Below are 17616 nucleotides of genomic sequence, written 5' to 3'. Positions count from 1 at the left end.
CCTGCACTATTAAGATTTATCATCAATAATTTCCGCATGTAACAACACAGTCGAAACGCACAGAAATGTAAATAAACATATATATTATCCAGGTCTGGAGATTTAATCTGAAAGTTCCAGACAATCAATAACAATCTTGGATTGGCCAGCTACTAATCTATGAGCTCATAATCTGATCCAACATAAATCCACAAAATCAACCTAGACGTAAGATCAATTATAATGAAACAAGGGAAGCAAAAAAGGAATCATTAACTGGTCTTTAATACACAAGCAAGTTATTCAAGAGCAGCAGGTTAACCCACAAAGAAGCTTGGCTGCACATCCAACCTGTAAGAATAGCAAGCAATCCCCTCGCAAATATTTGCGTATACAGGGTTCCTCTGAGCAAATGTTTTTCTTTCTCCTTTCTTTCCCCCCAGCAAAAGTGCCAAATTTTGAAATTAATATTACAAGAAAAGAGTGGACAAATTCTCATAAGAAATATGGTACTCCTGTCCTGGGTCCTCTCATTTGGTTGTTTTCCTCTGTTTCAGTGAAGAACTTCACCTCTCTTTCCTGTTAGAATCAAAAAAACAAAAAGTAGGGCAAAAGGAAGTAAAAACAGCAATCATGAGAGATTATATTCTCCGGATTTACCAAGGCTATTGTAGTATTGGGAACTGTATTAGAAATTTAAAATCAACCCAAACAATACAAATTTCTAATTGAATGCCACAAATTCATTAAATTTTCTATGCCACGTCCATAGGTTAAGTAAAGATCATTTACCCCAAGCAATGAATTCAAATGAACAGCTAATAAACCACAAAGCACAAAGCACAAAGACATCAATATACATACATACATACATACATATATATATATATATATATATACACACACATATATATACATACACAAATATAAAGCTATATAGGGACCAAAAGAAAAAGAAAAGAAAAGAAAGCTGCTGTACATACCAGCCTGGAGCTTTTTGCAAGTGACTCAACTAGAATATAATCAATCACATCAATAGTCCTAGAGGGAGTTACATAGAGCAGAAAAGAACAGCAAGTATTTTCCATAACTTGGGTACAGACAGGTTTTTTTCCCTGTTGATCAGGTAAGTACTCACACACACTTCCCACGCTGGGGCTCAAACCCCTCCCTTCCTCTTTGAGGGTGGGGGGTTATACCATTGGGTTAATCGCCCATTGGTATATAACTTGGGTACAGACAGGTTTTCCCCACTAATACAGCCAACAATGGAAGTTTATGAACTGTCTTCAACCTTTATGGCTCACAATATGCATGGTGCCTAACCAAGGTAGCACAAATATACAGGACTACAGGAGTCTAACATCCCCAACTTGTAAATAGGAACTAAAATTAAGCGTAAGAAGTTGAGTACTAGTACCATATTCTCATTGAAGCTCAATATAGAAGCTACATTGCCACAGCGATAACAATAATTTGGCGCAGACCACACCTGCAAAAGCCAAGGAGCAGCAGTAATATTATTTCAACGTTACAAAATTCTAGTTTATAGGTAATGTAATAAATTGCAAGATGGAGAATTGGCAACTCACAGTTACAAGGCCTTTATCCTGAAACATGTACTTCAGACCTTCCTGCACAAGTTGATGAGCCCGGCAAACCAGATCGAGTTTGTTGATATGATTGAACTGCAGAAACAACAGAAAAACTATAAGTTTTAGCTTCAAACATCTTCAAAATTTAAATGATCAAATTTTAAATTTTTTTTTTTTTACCTCAGAAGTAACCCTGGACCCAAAAAGCCAGCCTGCTCCCCGAGGACTGACTGCCCACGTTTCAATATCTTCAGGGTCACTCCACATAAGGTCACAGAAGGGCCCTTCATGGGGAATTTCACAATTTCGTTCAATGACCCTAATCTGTTAAGTGGGGGGGAAAAAAAAAAACAACAAATGTTTTTTTGTTTTTAAAAAAGAAGAATATCAAATCAATTCTTGAGCCAAAATAATACATAAAACAATTAGACATCATATTCAAAAGAAAAAGAGGATTTATCTGGTAACCAGAGCAAGCACCGAAGTGGATAATTCAAAAATAGATATAAATATTTCACCAGTTAATTCCATATTTTGCCTTTGGATCATTCCAACGTTCCATAACAGCCTTTTCTTAAAGTCAGATTTAATGAAAATGAACTCAATAAAATCCAAACGTTCAAGCTCATCTACCAAGAACATAATGCCCCGTGGCGTGATGAAAAATGTTCAGTAAATAATTTAACCCAGATAACTGATGTTCCTGAATCCCAACAGATAACCAAAAATGCTTCATAAATCACTTGATCCAAAACATAATCAAATGACACAGAGAAGTCATATTTAAACTATAAGAAAATCACATCCACGCCCTTGAGGAAATTCAGGGGAATTATTATTAAAAAAAAAAAAAAAATACCCAGTTACTGAAGCAAAGCAAACCTGGTCAACAGTTCGAATATCAGGAGAAAGACCACCATGGACACAGAGTACCTGAAATTCCAAATAGAGGACATGTTTGATATAACATACAAACCAGCAAGTAGATAAAATCACCTGAGAACATTAGAAGATAAACAGCAAAATAGAAAGATGGCATACCGTTCCATCTATAATTGCTGAGAGAGTTAGATAGTCAAAAACGTCAGTGCAGTACCGCCAAGCATTAGCATTTCCATACTTTCGTTGGCATTCATCATAGAAACCATAGACCTATAAAAGAACAACAATATGATTATAAATCAATAAACCCACAGATCTTCAAAACTCATCATTATGAAAGGTGCTTGCCTTTCGTAATTGTGGGCTAGTGGCATACTACGTTTAACAAGGTTGAAACATCACACAATTGCGCTCCCAAGGATACAAAATGAGATGTTTACTATAAAATTCCGGTTAAATGTAACACAAAAATACAGATGTTCACGAATACATCATGAAAATTAAGCATAAAAAGGAATTAATCTTGAAAACACTAGGAAGAAGGGTAGCAATTTTTTAAAAGAATTTATGCGATACATGTATAATAAGACATGAAACCGTATTCTTATGCGCGTATCATACAACTAAACGTTTAAGGTTCTGAATAAGCAAAAACTTGAAAGATTATTTCAAAGAACAACAAACTAAATCAAAGAAAACTTTCCAAGAGTTTAGTCAAAAAAATGTGTCACCTCTAAAACAAAGATAAATGTTCAGGGGTTCAGTCCAATCAATGTGTCCCTCTTCTTTGAACACTGATCATCTGCCTTATACCCTGGGAGGTTGGTGGTTAAAGCAAGTAGTGAGCTATCTGCCATACTGCCCTGGCTTTCTTATTATTAGTTCTCTGTTTAGTAAGCGGATGTGGAGTTATTGTAAATCTATTGGGTTACTTGGGTCCTTAGGATCCTCTCTGTGGCTTTTGCAATTGTATAGGTCCTGGGATGCATTCCTCTTTTGAACGCTTTCTAATACATTCTTACTTATCAAAAAAGAAAAAAAAAAATCTGCAACAACAGTTGACAATTACCTCCACTTCTGAAATAGAGTTTTTAAAACAGAATAAAATGTGAAATTTTTGAGAAATACAAGGTCCAGGAGTGTTTCTGAGATAGTCAAAACATACACTATGGTAGAGCCAGCATAAACAGATTGACTGAAGGAAATTGTTGAACGGGTATTCTCGTGGCACAAAAATTATCAAAACATAGCAGCAGAGCCCAATTAATCAGACAAGGTCTGATTTTAACCTGGGAAGATGGGTACAAATAATTTATACTTATTTGGAGGATTCAGGAATGCTAAGAAATCATTATTCATATTTTTAATGATGGAGCATTAATTTAGAACTGTTGCTTACTCATTTTTCAACTTGCAATGTTCCAGATCATAGCATCAGGAAGGAGCCTCTGCACTAATCTTTTTTAATATATTTTTTACTACACCAAGAGAAACTAACAGTTCTAGATGCCCCTACTCCCTCCTAAAGTTTCAACTCCTTTCTCTGGGATTATAGATGGGACAGCCATCCAAAGGACAGTGAGCCAGGGGCAGAGCTACATACACGTGAATGAGGTCAACTGGCCCCACTTAAGTTTGCAAAAAAACAAAATGTCTATTCCATGATATTAAAAGATTTGTTGCATTCCTATTTCCCGTATTGGGCCCCTCTAATGTATGTGAAATAATAAAGGTGGGGTCAATTTATATCTAGGTTGAACCTCCTTTTTTTCCTACCCATCCAACACACGCACAGAGAGAGAGAGAGAGAGGGAGGGAGGGAGGGAGGGAGAGAGAGAGAGAGAGAGAGAGAGAGAGAGAGAGAAGGCAAAGAAGAAGGATAAAGTGGGTAAAGAGAGTGGATGGTAGAAGGGAGTTCCCATCCTTGACATAGTCGCTTCTTCGACTAACATAAAGATAAAGACACAAGAGAAACCCAAAAATTATATAGGGCTGTGATTTTACAGTTTTTTCAATTAAAGTAAATCTTTCTCTGTGTTTATTATTATCAGTGTTTTGGTGGTGATGTATAGAAATTAAATTATCAAGATTTTCCTAAAAAAAAAAAAGTTGTCACTACATAGTTGTTGGCTTACCCATTCAACATAACCAAGCTCTGCTCCTGCAATGAGCACCTCTATAGTCTATACCTACTTTTGTTGTATAATCAATCTTGCATATCCCACCCACCCACCCACCCACCCACCTTTCAAAACAAAAGGTAACAAATAAAAAGGGTAAGAGGAAACAAGATAGGCAAAAGGTTGATTTCCTTCTCTTATACACTATTGATACAGTGTTGGTTGTTAAGTATTATATATTGTCCAACTATTAAAACCAATACCATCATTTCTCGTCATGTGACCATAAAAGTTGCATAGGTTCATGCATTCAGCTTTCTGATCGAACTAACTGGGAGTGCAATTGGAATTCTCGATGAATATCGGCTGTCGTGAAATTTTCGATGAAGATACTTCACACCTAACTTGAATACTGCATCTGTTCACCCACAACAGGATGCTGCGTCCAACCCATACCTAGCAATTTAGCAAGTCATATCCAATTTTTTATTTTAATGGAACTAAGAAAAAATTGACTAGAAACGGTACTTTCTCAACCAAAAGACCTGCAGAGACTAGGTAGATATCTCCTAGGCAAGCGAAATTCTTAACCCATGTTCCAATTCAAGACATATTAAATGTGTGTAGAAATGTGGCCCTAGCTGAGCCAAGTGGACCACAAATAATATGTGCTACATGGACATCTCCTTAACTGCCATAAGGAAGGCGTTATTATGTATGTCAGATGGATCTATCCTGTAGCCACCTCTAAGGGGTGGCAATATCATTCCCTTGTAGGTTCTAATTACCAGTATATGGAGTGCCTCTGTTTCATATCAAGACAAGAAGGTCGATCAACAAAGATTTCCCACATCTTCAAAAAATACATCCCCATCAATATATTCTCTGTTAGATCAGAAACCCCCATCTCTGCACTTGGTGCCTTGATGCCTGACTTGGGTTGAATGCAGGCCCAGGGAGTTCAGTGAACAACCACTATTACAGTATGACCCACTCATCATGCCACGATCCTGGTGATCATGGTGTAAATTGAGGCACCACAATGTGGCCCTTACTGAGATCCTTGAGGTTCTGGCTTATCAGCCGAGGTGCGACCCTTTGCTACTCATGTCAGCACCACAACTTGCTTCTTTGCCAATCTTTTAGGAGGAGAGAGTAAAGTGTCCTTCCGGACACATGACACACACAGACATTCCAAAAATACCCCACGTGCCTTCTATGCTAAGTGGCAAGTCCAATGTTCCAGCTAATAATACATCCACCAGGCTCATTTCTCAATCTGACTATTTTTGTTCCATTTGGTCAAGCAGCTTGGCAGGTGCTCCATCTGAGGTAAAGACCTTCCCTATTAAACTACAGAAAACAAGAACAACAAAGGATCTTAAATACTGGAATTCTGATGCCCCTCACTGGAAGACGCATCCATTGTACTATACCACCTCTCCTAACTCTCATATTTCTTTCTCTCTAAATAGCCTCAGTTTTCGTCCCGATATGATCTCCATTATTCCTGCTTACTGTCCTACTAGTTAACCTTCTAGGCAAGAAACTACTCTGCTATCCATAAAGTGGATCTCACAGTTAGTAATAAGATGTATCCTTCTTACACCTACTTCATATAAAATTCATATCTAGCATAGCAAAAAGAGAAAGGAACGCCATAAGATATTAAAATCTTATCAGAGACACAAAAGGACAAAGCTAGAGTCATATGAGAATTACCTGAGTAAGTTGCCTGCTTTCATGATTTCCACGTAGAAGGGTAATGTTAGCAGGGTATCTGACGAAAGCATAAAGCCAAGGGAAAAGGAAGGACATCAGTTTCTTAAAAAGGCATATCAAAAAATGAATTTAAAAAACATCCAAAATACATCAAATTATAAACTCATTTAGACAAAATATATCCAAATTAAGAGAACCTTGTAAGAATAAAAATATATTTAATTTATACAGGAGCAGCAAATATACATAGAAAAGAGAGAAAAAGTCACAAAAAATATCCCGGATCTCCATTAATAATAATTCATCAGTATTGAGTCAATTAAAAAAAATTGTTCTAGAAGCCATGTCCTCAACTACTAAATGTGACAGTTGATTAAACAAATAGAAAGCAAGAGGCTCTTCCACTTGAGTTTAGCAATATATCCAAAACAAAACTTTGTTCTACTGAAGTAGAAGTTTTAGGGGGGAAATGAATAGCGCCTTCTTTTATGTCTTATCAGCATGCATGTCATTTTGCGTGTAGCGCGCAAATGTATCCGCTAATTTTCACATCCTCACTTTTCATCTTTTAAATGGCAAGCTAAAGCACCTACTTTGCAACTACTCTATGCCTTCTGTCTTTCCTTTATATTTCTGACTTCGTCTAAAAATTGACACTGGCTTCAGGCAACAAATTTGACGATAACCATTCCAAAACACACACTCTGAATTGCTCATCAAATTAAGAAGCCTTAAGCAAAAGCAGTTTATTGGCGGTTCATGGTAATTAATCAACCTGCGTAAAAGTTGGAAATGTGCTGCAAGTGATAATCAATTTTAATTTGCACAAGCACGTAAAACAACACTAATACACATAAATTCATATATACCTCGCTTTAAGAAGCAAAAGAATTGTGAAAACCTCAAGACTATTGTACCCACGGTCAACAAAATCTCCCTGTCAAATTTAAAAAGTACTAAAATGCATTAACTGTCGAGTAAAAGACTACCTTAAAAAAATTGCAGATCCAAAATAAGGCAACAGATGGAAAGTGATAATATTAAGTTTACCATAAAAATGTAATTTGTCTCCGGTACATGTCCACCTGTCTGGAAGAGTTTCATTAAATCATGGAATTGGCCATGTATGTCACCACAAACAGTAACTGGACTATTGACAGGCTGCACGTTGGACTCCTCAATCAGGATCTCCTTCACCTGCCAAGCACAACATAGATGATATCACTATAGGGAAAGAACTACAATGAGGACGTGTCCCTATTGAATCATGAGATTGTGAGGCCAGTAATGCAATCCAACCGATGACAGCACAAGCTTAGTGATAACAATCTCATGACAGACTTTCTCATTACTATATTAGGTATGGAAGAAAATTTTCAAAGGCATAACAATTAGAAGTAGAAACAGACGGACAGCCACCATACTCTCAAGCAAACCAAAAATTATGCTGCTGAAAATTGAAAGAATTAATTTTGAAAAGCAGCACAAAATTACAACTAGAAAGTAAATACAATTCAAATAAAATCTATCATGAGGATAACAAACATCTAGTGCTTCACAATAAATTTAGGATCTGACATGAGGAAAGGTAGAATCTAAAAGCCCCTCACCCTAATTGGATATTGTTAGCATTATTCAGAAGTCCAGTCTCCCAAAGCAATTAGGTGTTAAAATCTCTACGAGGCAAAAGCACACATGCCCAAGTAGTATAAAAAATTAGAACCAACAAGACTTAAACCCAACTACTGACTGTTGACTTTGTGAATCAAACAATGATCCATCAAGATTCAAGTTTACTTAACGATTGACTGATAACTATGTTACATAGACTCTTTACAAGTACAGAAACTACTTGCATCAGACACACAACACTTAAACATGGGTGTGGATAAGTATCCAACATTTGGTTGGACATGAACCTAAAAAGTATAACTAACCATTCATTTTGGTTACAAATTTACTTATTTGGTAGATAGACACTATGGACAACATTTTCTACTGTGTTCCCTTCACCTCCACCCAAATGCACACATGCCCAGAGACTCAGAGAGATAAATGTAACCTACAAAACTTATTCACAGACACTCTCTTTGGTTTGGGTTAAAAGATTAAATCATGATTAAGACTGGAATCAATCTCATGTTTGAGTTGCAAACAGAAGAATAAGTAAAGAAATCCGACCCCACCACAACTAACAATTTTCTGTAAAGAAAAAAAAATTTACTTCAATCTAACTACCATAATCATGGAGTTTAAACTTGAACACCCAGCTAATTTCATCGCGACCAGTACCACCATTGGGAATTACCACAACCAGCACTTCAATATCACTGTTAACCAGAAGCCACAACTAGCAAGAATGAGAATCGTCTCCAAACTAAAATTACAGTAGTAAGATCACGAACTCTACCACCATCAACACTTTTGGAGTCACCAATGTTAAAACTTAACAGTCACCACAATCAGCAATCTGTGACCACCACCATTACATCACTTTCAAGACTCCCAAAACCATAACAGCTGCAAACGATGTCTCCAATCTAACGCCACCATCACCACAAGAACCATCATCAGCTTCCAGAACCACCTCTAACACCAATTCTACTTCGAAAGGCAGAAACTTAATGCTGAAATTGATATCTAACGCACACACGCACACTCACAGACATAGAGGGAATATACAGAATCTAGGAGCAGCGTAAAGAACTAGGGTTTAATAAGTCAGCAAAAAAGAAGAAGGATACGAAGCCCTCATATATATATATACACACAGACATACATAATAGTAAATGGAGTTCTTAAAACCCTAATCGTAGAAGAGATTTGATAACAATACAATCCCAGCGATGGGGAGAGAGAGAGGAAATACATACATATTCGCATAAAAGCTGAAGCTCGTCTTCGGACAAATGTTGGCCCTCTTTAACCTTGGAAATCCACAGATCCAAATCCATCATCCCCTTCTATGTATATGTGTCCGAGTTTTCGTGTCTGTATATATATATATATATATATATAATATGTTCTGAAACTGAAAGTGTACTGCAATACGAGGGAGGAGATTGGCTGCTCTCTGAAGCTCTCGCCCCCGAACTCCCTGAATCGACCCAAAGACGGAGAAACAGAGACCGCAGAGAATTTAGATACTATCAAATTATTACTAATAATTAATTATTGGAATTGAGAGACATTTCTAACACTGGAGTTTCGATTTTCATTTCGAACTGCGGCAATTGGTTGAGTCAATTGACTCCCTTGCCCCTAAACAACTTTTGCAATTGTCAAATACCTAGCAGTCGTTTTTGAACTCTGAAACGGGCCCAGCCCGCTTTGAGGCCCGATTCTGTTGGATCCCAGCCATTTTGCCCTTTCTACAAGACAAATAACATCAAATATATATATTTTGGAAACTTGTATTCTTGACTTTTTATTTTGAGAGATAAAAAAGATGTTTCTAGATTTATAAATCTAATGGTTCTTCTTTAGTGTAGGAATGCAAGTTGCATGAATTCATCAACTATTTGGATTTTTTTTTTTTCCTTTTATTACTTGACATTTTATAAGAAAGTTTGGATTGATCGTCAATAATTTGAACCTAACTCAAATTTAAAAAAAAAAATGATTTAGAATCCACCAGTTGGACAACTGTTGAATTCTGTATATTTACTCTTTTTAAAAATAATAATAATAATTTAATAGTAAGTATTAGGTACTTGAGCATAATCAGGTCAACCAGCTCTAAATTTGAACCCCCCAAGTGGTACACAACTAACCCAAACATAATGGATAATAGGACCTTAAACAACATACACAGTTGGTTTTAAGAATAGAGTCGAATTCGAACTGCTGATACCTTAATTCATTCTCTAATCACACAAATTTTTGGAGTGCTATTTAAAAAATAGATGAAATTATGTCTCTGTGAAGATAAATAATTACCTTCAATGGCTATTTCTAAAGATGTATATGAGCCAAGTTTTGCAAGGCCTCTCTCTCTGACTCACTCGCACACTAAAACTCTCGCGCACACACTCTCTCTCTGCCACACAAACACACACACTATAATATGTAATGTAGTAATAATGTACATGTCAATTCCAGGTGATAGATGAAATTATGTCTCTGTGAAGATAAATGTTAACCTTCAATGGCTATTTCTTCATCATGTCTATGTGAAGATAAATAATAACCTTCAATGGCTATTTCTAAAGATGTACATGAGCCAAAATTTGCAAGGTCTCTCTCTCTAACTCACTCACACACTCAAAGCCTCACACACATACTCTCTCTCACACATACACTTGAAAATGTAACGTAGGTACATGTAATAATCAATTCCAGGTGGGAGGTTCCAAAAATGCAATAGCATTGCATGTCTCATTTTCAGACAATTAATATTTAGAAAATACTCAACGTCCTGAGTAATGTGTCTCTCAAACAAGTTCAGTCAGTTTACGCATAAATAATTTTGTTTAAGACTGGACAAAGAGTGAAATAGACCAACTCCACTATTTCTGTCATAAGATATGTAGTTTATACAATACATTACCAGGCCACATTAATAACCACCGTCTATTTGTGCAAACAAATATTAAGACAGGTACAAGATACAGAAAAGGAAACAACAAAAACAACTGTCATTCAATCTCAATCTGTTGTGGGATATCTTCTGCTTTTGACCCTTCAGCATCAATGTCTTCCTCTGACATCCCTGAAGCTTCCACGGTCCTAGCAACCCAATCTTTTAATGGATCTTCATTCAAATCAAGCCTCAGAAGGCCCGCAAACATCCCACCCATGAAGGCAACAGGTTCCTAAATAGAGTAAAAATGATCAAATGAAAACGAAAACGTTGGGAAAAAGCATTACAATTTTGCACATAAGAGTACTTACAGCCAAATACATTATTCAGGTCATAAGACGTATGATAAGAATAACGATAGAAAACCTGAATAGTAATCCCCGAAATTTCACCGAATCTGATGTGGCCAAAGACAGGTAGGATTCATTATATGTCTTTTAAGCAAAGTATTCAACTTCCTCTCTCACCTCACATGACTCGGGTGAGTTTCGTCTTTCAACCGCACAAACTGGATCAAACTCCAAGTTTTAATCGTAGCACACAATGGCATGATTTACAGTTTGGGAACTCGTGAACGAAATTGATAAATGCAAACAAAAATAAACAAAAAAACCGATAGGAAAAAAACAAAGAAAAGGGGTGTGCCCACTGCCTAGTCCCAAAGTGTGTGTTCATGAGATGATGAGTTTCAAATTCTTTTTCTTTTTCTTTTTTTTTTTCTAAAAAAAAAAAAATAGAATATGTGAGAATTTTGAAAATTGTATTGGACCAAATTCCGAATGTCTCAATGTGGATTGCAGCAAACCTTCAGACGCCAAATCAGAACTCATGGGAACGAAATCGATAGATCCAAACAAATAAATAAATATATGTGTAATAATGGAATGCCGTTAAGAAGAAATCTAGCCAATACAAAGCCCCCTCGGTACAGCATTGAAGACGGTCGCCCTGGTGATATCCAATTATCCAGTTCCCAAATTGATATTGATACACTCATCTCTATATCTTATGTGTGTATATATATATACATATATGTTTCTATTGTATATTCTCTTTGCTAATTTTATAATTTTGTTTTCTGATCAGGGAAACAATTTTAGAAGATAATGGCACCTTCATTATATTAGGATTTTCCCCAATTTTCCTTTTATTTCGGCACTTCATTTTTTCTTTCCGTTTTGAGATCATTGATGGAAAGGAGTTTGGATTAGATTATGGGTAAAAATTGGGAGACTGTTTTTCTGCAAACAGAACCCATGTCCTGAGGTTAAAGACAACTATGATTGGTGTAGGACCCACTCAAGGCACGTGAGGAGAGAGAAGAGTTTGAATTTTCACACTTAAGGAATATTTAATGAACTTGACGTGACTTGACCACATGAGATTCGGTGACAATTCGACGATAACCATTCGGTTTCCCTATCACTACTCATATGATAATAGTGAAAGATAGCAGATAACAGAATTAATAGTGTATAATCTAATTCGGCTTTCTTAAACATAATACTGCAGGAAGAATTTATTATATGGTTGCTAGTACGATGGTAGCCAGTAATACATGCGTATGAACACCGAAAAAACGAGACATGCCCAAACCCCATTACATCTAGATAATCACCAAGTCAGGGCTAAATGGTGTCATGGACAAATGGTCAAGGAGGTTTACTTCAACAAACGGGTACTAGTGTGGTAGGCAGTACACTAAGCCCGAGTTTTCGACAGATAAGCTTCTCAAAGATCTAACATACTGATTAAAAGCTAATTTCCGAAGAAACACACAATCGAGGTATCCATCCACCAATACATAAAGATACCATACTCACTTGAAACACACCATATAAGAACAATGGATATCCTTAAAAGAACATCCTCACTACCACCCCATACAGGACAAAAGGATAATCACAGCATGTGACATTGAAGTTGCATGAAACCCAGCATGGAGAAGAGAGGTACCATTCATCCATTGTAGTGACTATAACCAATGGTAAAAAATAGGCAAAATCTTTACACAGCTACTAGTGCCTTTGGCAGCTGACAGTGGTACACCGGATGCATCTCGGATTCTCTACAACTCAAATGTAACCTCAATGGTGAGCACGTCAAAGACAACACCAACACAACGGTGCAGCATTAGCATGTAAGATTGATCTGCAGTTACTAGCCCAGGTACAGTTGAATCAGTTGTTGACACGGTCATGTTGTTCATTCACTCACCTACATATGGGCAGGTGCACCCTTATAGCTGGAAAAAAATCTCCCACCATATCTTCTAGAGCTTTTTATTTATTTATTTATTATTTTTTTTATGAGTATCTTCTAGAGAAATTGTCCTTCCCGCAGAGGCCTGAAGCACAATGATGACAAAACAATAGATGCCCACCCAGCTCCATCATATCCTGCAAACAACCACAAACTGCAACCACTTTAGACATGGCCCAAATCAGTAGCACCACAGTTCCATTAGCAATAGTTTGGATTTGGCTCCAGCTCCATTTATTGTGTTTTAATTTTTTGAGTTCAATCTCAGCTCTGCCTTTTCGGGGTGATGACATTGTGCACGCCTGCACGTGAAACTTCAACACCTTTTGTTCGTTGTAGACTTTTAGTGATTCTAGTTAATTGTGGCTTGGTATACTTGCGAATACTTATTTTCAATCATGGCTTTGTTCTTGCAGCTCATCCGAAAATTTCCTCTCTCATTACTGGATTTTCGATGCAATGAGCTTTTACCTTTTGATTGTCTATTTGCTACACCTGTCGAGCAACCTCAAAAATCTTACAACCTCCTATAAAATGCTAGTGTCATTTAATGCTGATACTCAACTTTATCAATTAATTTTTCACCATAACTCCTACAGAGATGGTACTCATCAGATATTAGAATCTTTACTCCCCAGTCCCAACAAATGCTCTATTGCCAGACCACTGAGAGAGAACCAAATAACAACTAAAAGAGGGGTAAACCGGTAAAGACAAATACATGACCTAGATGTACTGATAGGAAAGAAACTCTTCCATCACCTCCTGATGCAGTATTTGCACAAATTGCTACCTCATTTTGGACCCCCTTTATTACACTTGACAGCCTTGTTATACTTCACAACCTGACTTAATATTATATTATGTGTAAAGCTTGACAATCTGAGCTTGTATCATGAATAAATATAAATAAGAGAATGAAAATAAAGATGAACTTGAATTTCCAAAATAGCACGGAAATAAGCAAACTAAAATTTGAAATAAGTAATAAGCAAACTAAAATTTGTTTATTACTAATTTTCTCATACACAAGTGGAAATCCAAATATTAAAATGGGGCAAACAAATTCAAAGAAATATCTCACCCATAAAAATGTACACACATTCATGTTTTGTCTAGTAGTTACTCGAACATTAATGTTGAAACAAATATAATAATTGGCCAATATGAGGAAACAGAATACTTATGCAATCTTATACATGATTTATATGCACCAATAAAAAGGGAAAAGAAAAAGGAAAAAATGGTGTCTCAAAGAACACACTGCACTGTAATAGAAAGACATGAATGTGATATGATGAAGGAAGTGAGACTAAATATCTTCAACATCTTCTACGATATACACAATGATACGTGACAGAGCCTTTAAAAAGGAGATTAAGGCTTCCTTATGATTAAATATGTTGTACTAGGGAGTAGGGATTTAATCTTTAGGGGGTTTAAGGATGGATTAGGGCATGAACTGGCTGAGGTTTAAGGCTGATTGTATGAAACTGGAATTTTTGAACAGAAAGAAAGAAGCAAGGTTTGCGAGCTAAAATAAGGCGGGGTAAGATACTGATATAAAGGTTATAACAGAAGCGCTTTGCTGGAGCTCACCTAACCCATCCTTTATGACATAAACTTTGTGAAGATGTTGACATAGAGGATATCTCCAATAGGTCCCACCACCAAAATTCCAGAGTGTAATGCCTAAGATGTACACAGGTGACATTTTGATTTACATTATTTAAATTGCTCAATCAACACTGCCAATGTACACAGGTGACATTTTGATTTCCATAATTCAAATTGGTCAACCAACACTGCCTCTTTAACTTGAAAAAGAGCATATAAGCATAAAAGTAGACACCACTGGAGATAACACAGTAGTCACATGCTCCCCATTAACGTGCACCATGTGATTGAATCATATTTTTTTATAAGTAAATGTGCATTATAAACAAATGTGCTGGAGGAAGTAACACATGCAACAAACAATGTTCATAAAAGTATGAACTTTCTACAGCTCAACTAATTTATAAAATCTACAAAGAGTAAACCATCTGAAAAAGTGCAAAAAACCAAAAAAGATTTTCGTTGAATTTTACCCTGCTTTAACCGTTGTATGTACCTTAGATTTTTAGAGTCTTAGAAAATGCTATTTGGTTGTTGGTCCTTGACCATTGCTCTTGTTGCAAGAAAACTGGAAAGAAGCTAAGTCAATGTAAATATGATTGAAAGGGTGAATGGGTGAATTAAGTACCATGACATTCGATTAATTTGTATTGGGAAGTCAGGATTCACAGCTTAATATAATTTCTATATTTGATGTGTGGATAAAGGATAAAATTGTGAATTAAGTGCCAATATGTTTGATTTGTTAAGCGTCCTATGAGCTTTAATTCATCCCATAATCTTAACTGTTGGGTTGACACTCTCCTTATGAACAGGAAAGATGAATTTATTATTATTATTATTATATATTCATGTTCACTAGAGCAATGTCTAAACTAAAATCTATTCAAGAGATGTATATATGTGCTTGTGTGTCTGTGTACGCGCTCGAGCATGTTGATCACACAGAGTAATTTAACCAGTATAATAAGCACCTTCAAAGGAAGATGCACGGCGCTTGAATTGGGTGGTCTAAAAGAGTAACCAATTTAAGCGCTTGTTGATCATATGCACTAATGGAGTAATATTAAAAAGTCCGTACCAAGGGTTTACTATTTTGGTCTTGGTAGTCCTCTCTTTAGTTATAAATTTTTAAGTGTAATTTGTCTATTTGCTATGAGTGAGTGACCGAAAAGGAAGTTTCTATATACAACACCAAATGACAATTAAACAAATATTAATTGATGTTGTGGAAGGAACCCTCTATTGAAATTTCTTGCTTCATCATTTGAATATAATTTGCATCCATTAAAAAACTAATTAAGCATGTTTACTATTGGAAAATAATCATATATATATGAGATTTTCATCCATTAAGAAACACACCATTCAACAAGAGGATGCCTAGTTTTTCACATCTACACAGGGAGGCAGATCGATACAGTTGAATTTCAGCATTTGCAATGAGAACAATTGTACACCATTCTGCCTATATATGTATTAAAGATACAGTAAAATGAATTGGCAAGAAGTAAGAATTAACACGGTAATTAAATTGAATACTATCAGTACTTCCCACCATTTAGATTGCTGAAAGAACTGTGGAAAATTAAAGAAAATTAAAATTTGAATAGCATCAGTTATTTAATTCAGTTTTCAGAAAAAAATTAAAGAGGAAAGAAAAAGTAAAACAACCTCAGTAAAAGGTAATAATACCTCGAAAATTAATTAATTTGATTTTTTTTTCTCTTTTTATGTTCTACACCAAATAGAGTAGTAGTCAATCCAAAGTTTATCAAAATAATTTTATTATTATCCTTTAAATTACCTTAAGAGCTTCTTTGATAACGGGGTCATCTTTGGGATTAAAGAAAAATGCCTTAACCCGAGTATTACGCCTTGGTGATACTGATGATGATGAGAGCTGTTTTGGTACAGCTCTTAACTTCCACTGCCACAGATTCATTCATCAGTACAGATATGAGGAAAAACCATAACTTACAACTGAAAGGATGAAAAAAGAAACAAGGACTAATAAGGAAATGGATGAACTATATCGTGGGTGTGTGGGCGTTTGCTTGAACAAAAAAACAAAAGAAAGAAAATAAATGGGTGAACAATAAGAGGGATATCCAGATGCATATATATATATACATATACATTTACATACATATATATATACAACTGTGGATGAAGGAATTCTATACCAGTGAACATGATGCGGAAGAACACTGAACAAAAAACATCTCAACTCAGCTTTTGTTTCTTTTATTGCCCTATAGAGAGAAAATTTTCACCCATAAATAATTGACATCCTGGAAAGATAGGGTTTTTTTTCTTTGAGCAACCTCTCTCCCACCATTTCCCAATTATTTATATCTTCTATTAGGGTTTTATTCGGTTTCACAGGATTCTAGAACAGTTGAATCACAGAGCCCAGTGCACAGATTTGCTGTGTGTCAAACAGAAAGATCGTGAATTTCGGTTACCATATGCCTGTAATATTCTCTCGATTAGATTGAACAGTATTTTCTTCTCAAGTTGCGACTTTTTTTCTATCCATCTTTACAACATAAACATTAATAGGGAATTATATACGTGTATATTAAATCCAATTCGTTTGGTGAAAAAAACCAAACGATTCATACAAATCTTTTGTGATGCAGAGAATTTGGAGAACACTAGAGAGAGAGAGCTTACTAGGGAACATGATGCAGGGGAAATTAGAACTGCAGACATCATCATCTGCTTCTCCTTTTCCGATTGTCGATATATGTATGTATGTGTGTATGTATCTATATATGTACTGTAGGTATGGTATTTCAACTGAAGAACACCACATAGAAGATGGGTGTTAACTGTCCACTGTGCATTCAAC

General features: G+C 35.9%; 2 protein-coding genes across 2 annotated transcripts; both read right to left on the bottom strand.

The window, feature by feature from the left end:
• Positions 1-66: 66 nt before the first annotated feature.
• LOC132307783 (phytochrome-associated serine/threonine-protein phosphatase) lies at positions 67-9515 on the bottom strand. Its single transcript, XM_059805648.1, has 10 exons — positions 9172-9515; positions 7349-7495; positions 7168-7235; positions 6299-6356; positions 2616-2726; positions 2457-2507; positions 1755-1898; positions 1572-1667; positions 1400-1471; positions 67-558 (listed from the first exon to the last, which is right to left on the bottom strand). Exons 1-10 carry the CDS (start codon positions 9253-9255, stop codon positions 475-477), a joined length of 915 nt encoding a protein of 304 aa, XP_059661631.1. The 5' UTR covers positions 9256-9515; the 3' UTR covers positions 67-474.
• Positions 9516-10793: 1278 nt separating this feature from the next.
• LOC132307781 (UPF0426 protein At1g28150, chloroplastic) lies at positions 10794-17616 on the bottom strand. Its single transcript, XM_059805646.1, has 3 exons — positions 17439-17616; positions 16567-16689; positions 10794-11112 (listed from the first exon to the last, which is right to left on the bottom strand). The coding sequence occupies exons 1-3, from the start codon at positions 17481-17483 to the stop codon at positions 10936-10938; spliced, it is 345 nt and encodes a 114-aa protein (XP_059661629.1). The 5' UTR covers positions 17484-17616; the 3' UTR covers positions 10794-10935.

This window comes from Cornus florida, unplaced genomic scaffold (genome assembly GCF_030987335.1).
Source record: "Cornus florida cultivar Cherokee Brave unplaced genomic scaffold, ASM3098733v1 CherokeeBrave_3.0.0_Hap2_Chr05, whole genome shotgun sequence".
Lineage (NCBI taxonomy): Eukaryota > Viridiplantae > Streptophyta > Magnoliopsida > Cornales > Cornaceae > Cornus > Cornus florida.
This window is presented reverse-complemented; position numbering and strand designations above follow the sequence as displayed.

Bases quoted from the DNA above. Each gene is read 5' to 3' on its own strand.
- LOC132307781 (XM_059805646.1), bottom strand. From the start codon at position 17,483: ATGATGATGTCTGCAGTTCTAATTTCCCCTGCATCATGTTCCCTA. The intron at 16,690-17,438 runs GTAAGCTCTCTC...AATCTGTGGCAG, and splicing joins CCCCTGCATCATGTTCCCTA to TGGAAGTTAAGAGCTGTACC. The intron at 11,113-16,566 runs GTAATTTAAAGG...TACTCTATTTAG, and splicing joins TTATCAAAGAAGCTCTTAAG to GAACCTGTTGCCTTCATGGG.
- LOC132307783 (XM_059805648.1), bottom strand. From the start codon at position 9,255: ATGATGGATTTGGATCTGTGGATTTCCAAGGTTAAAGAGGGCCAACAT. The intron at 7,236-7,348 runs GTAAACTTAATA...TAAATTTGACAG, and splicing joins AGACAAATTACATTTTTATG to GGAGATTTTGTTGACCGTGG. The intron at 2,508-2,615 runs GTATGCCATCTT...TTGGAATTTCAG, and splicing joins CAGCAATTATAGATGGAACG to GTACTCTGTGTCCATGGTGG.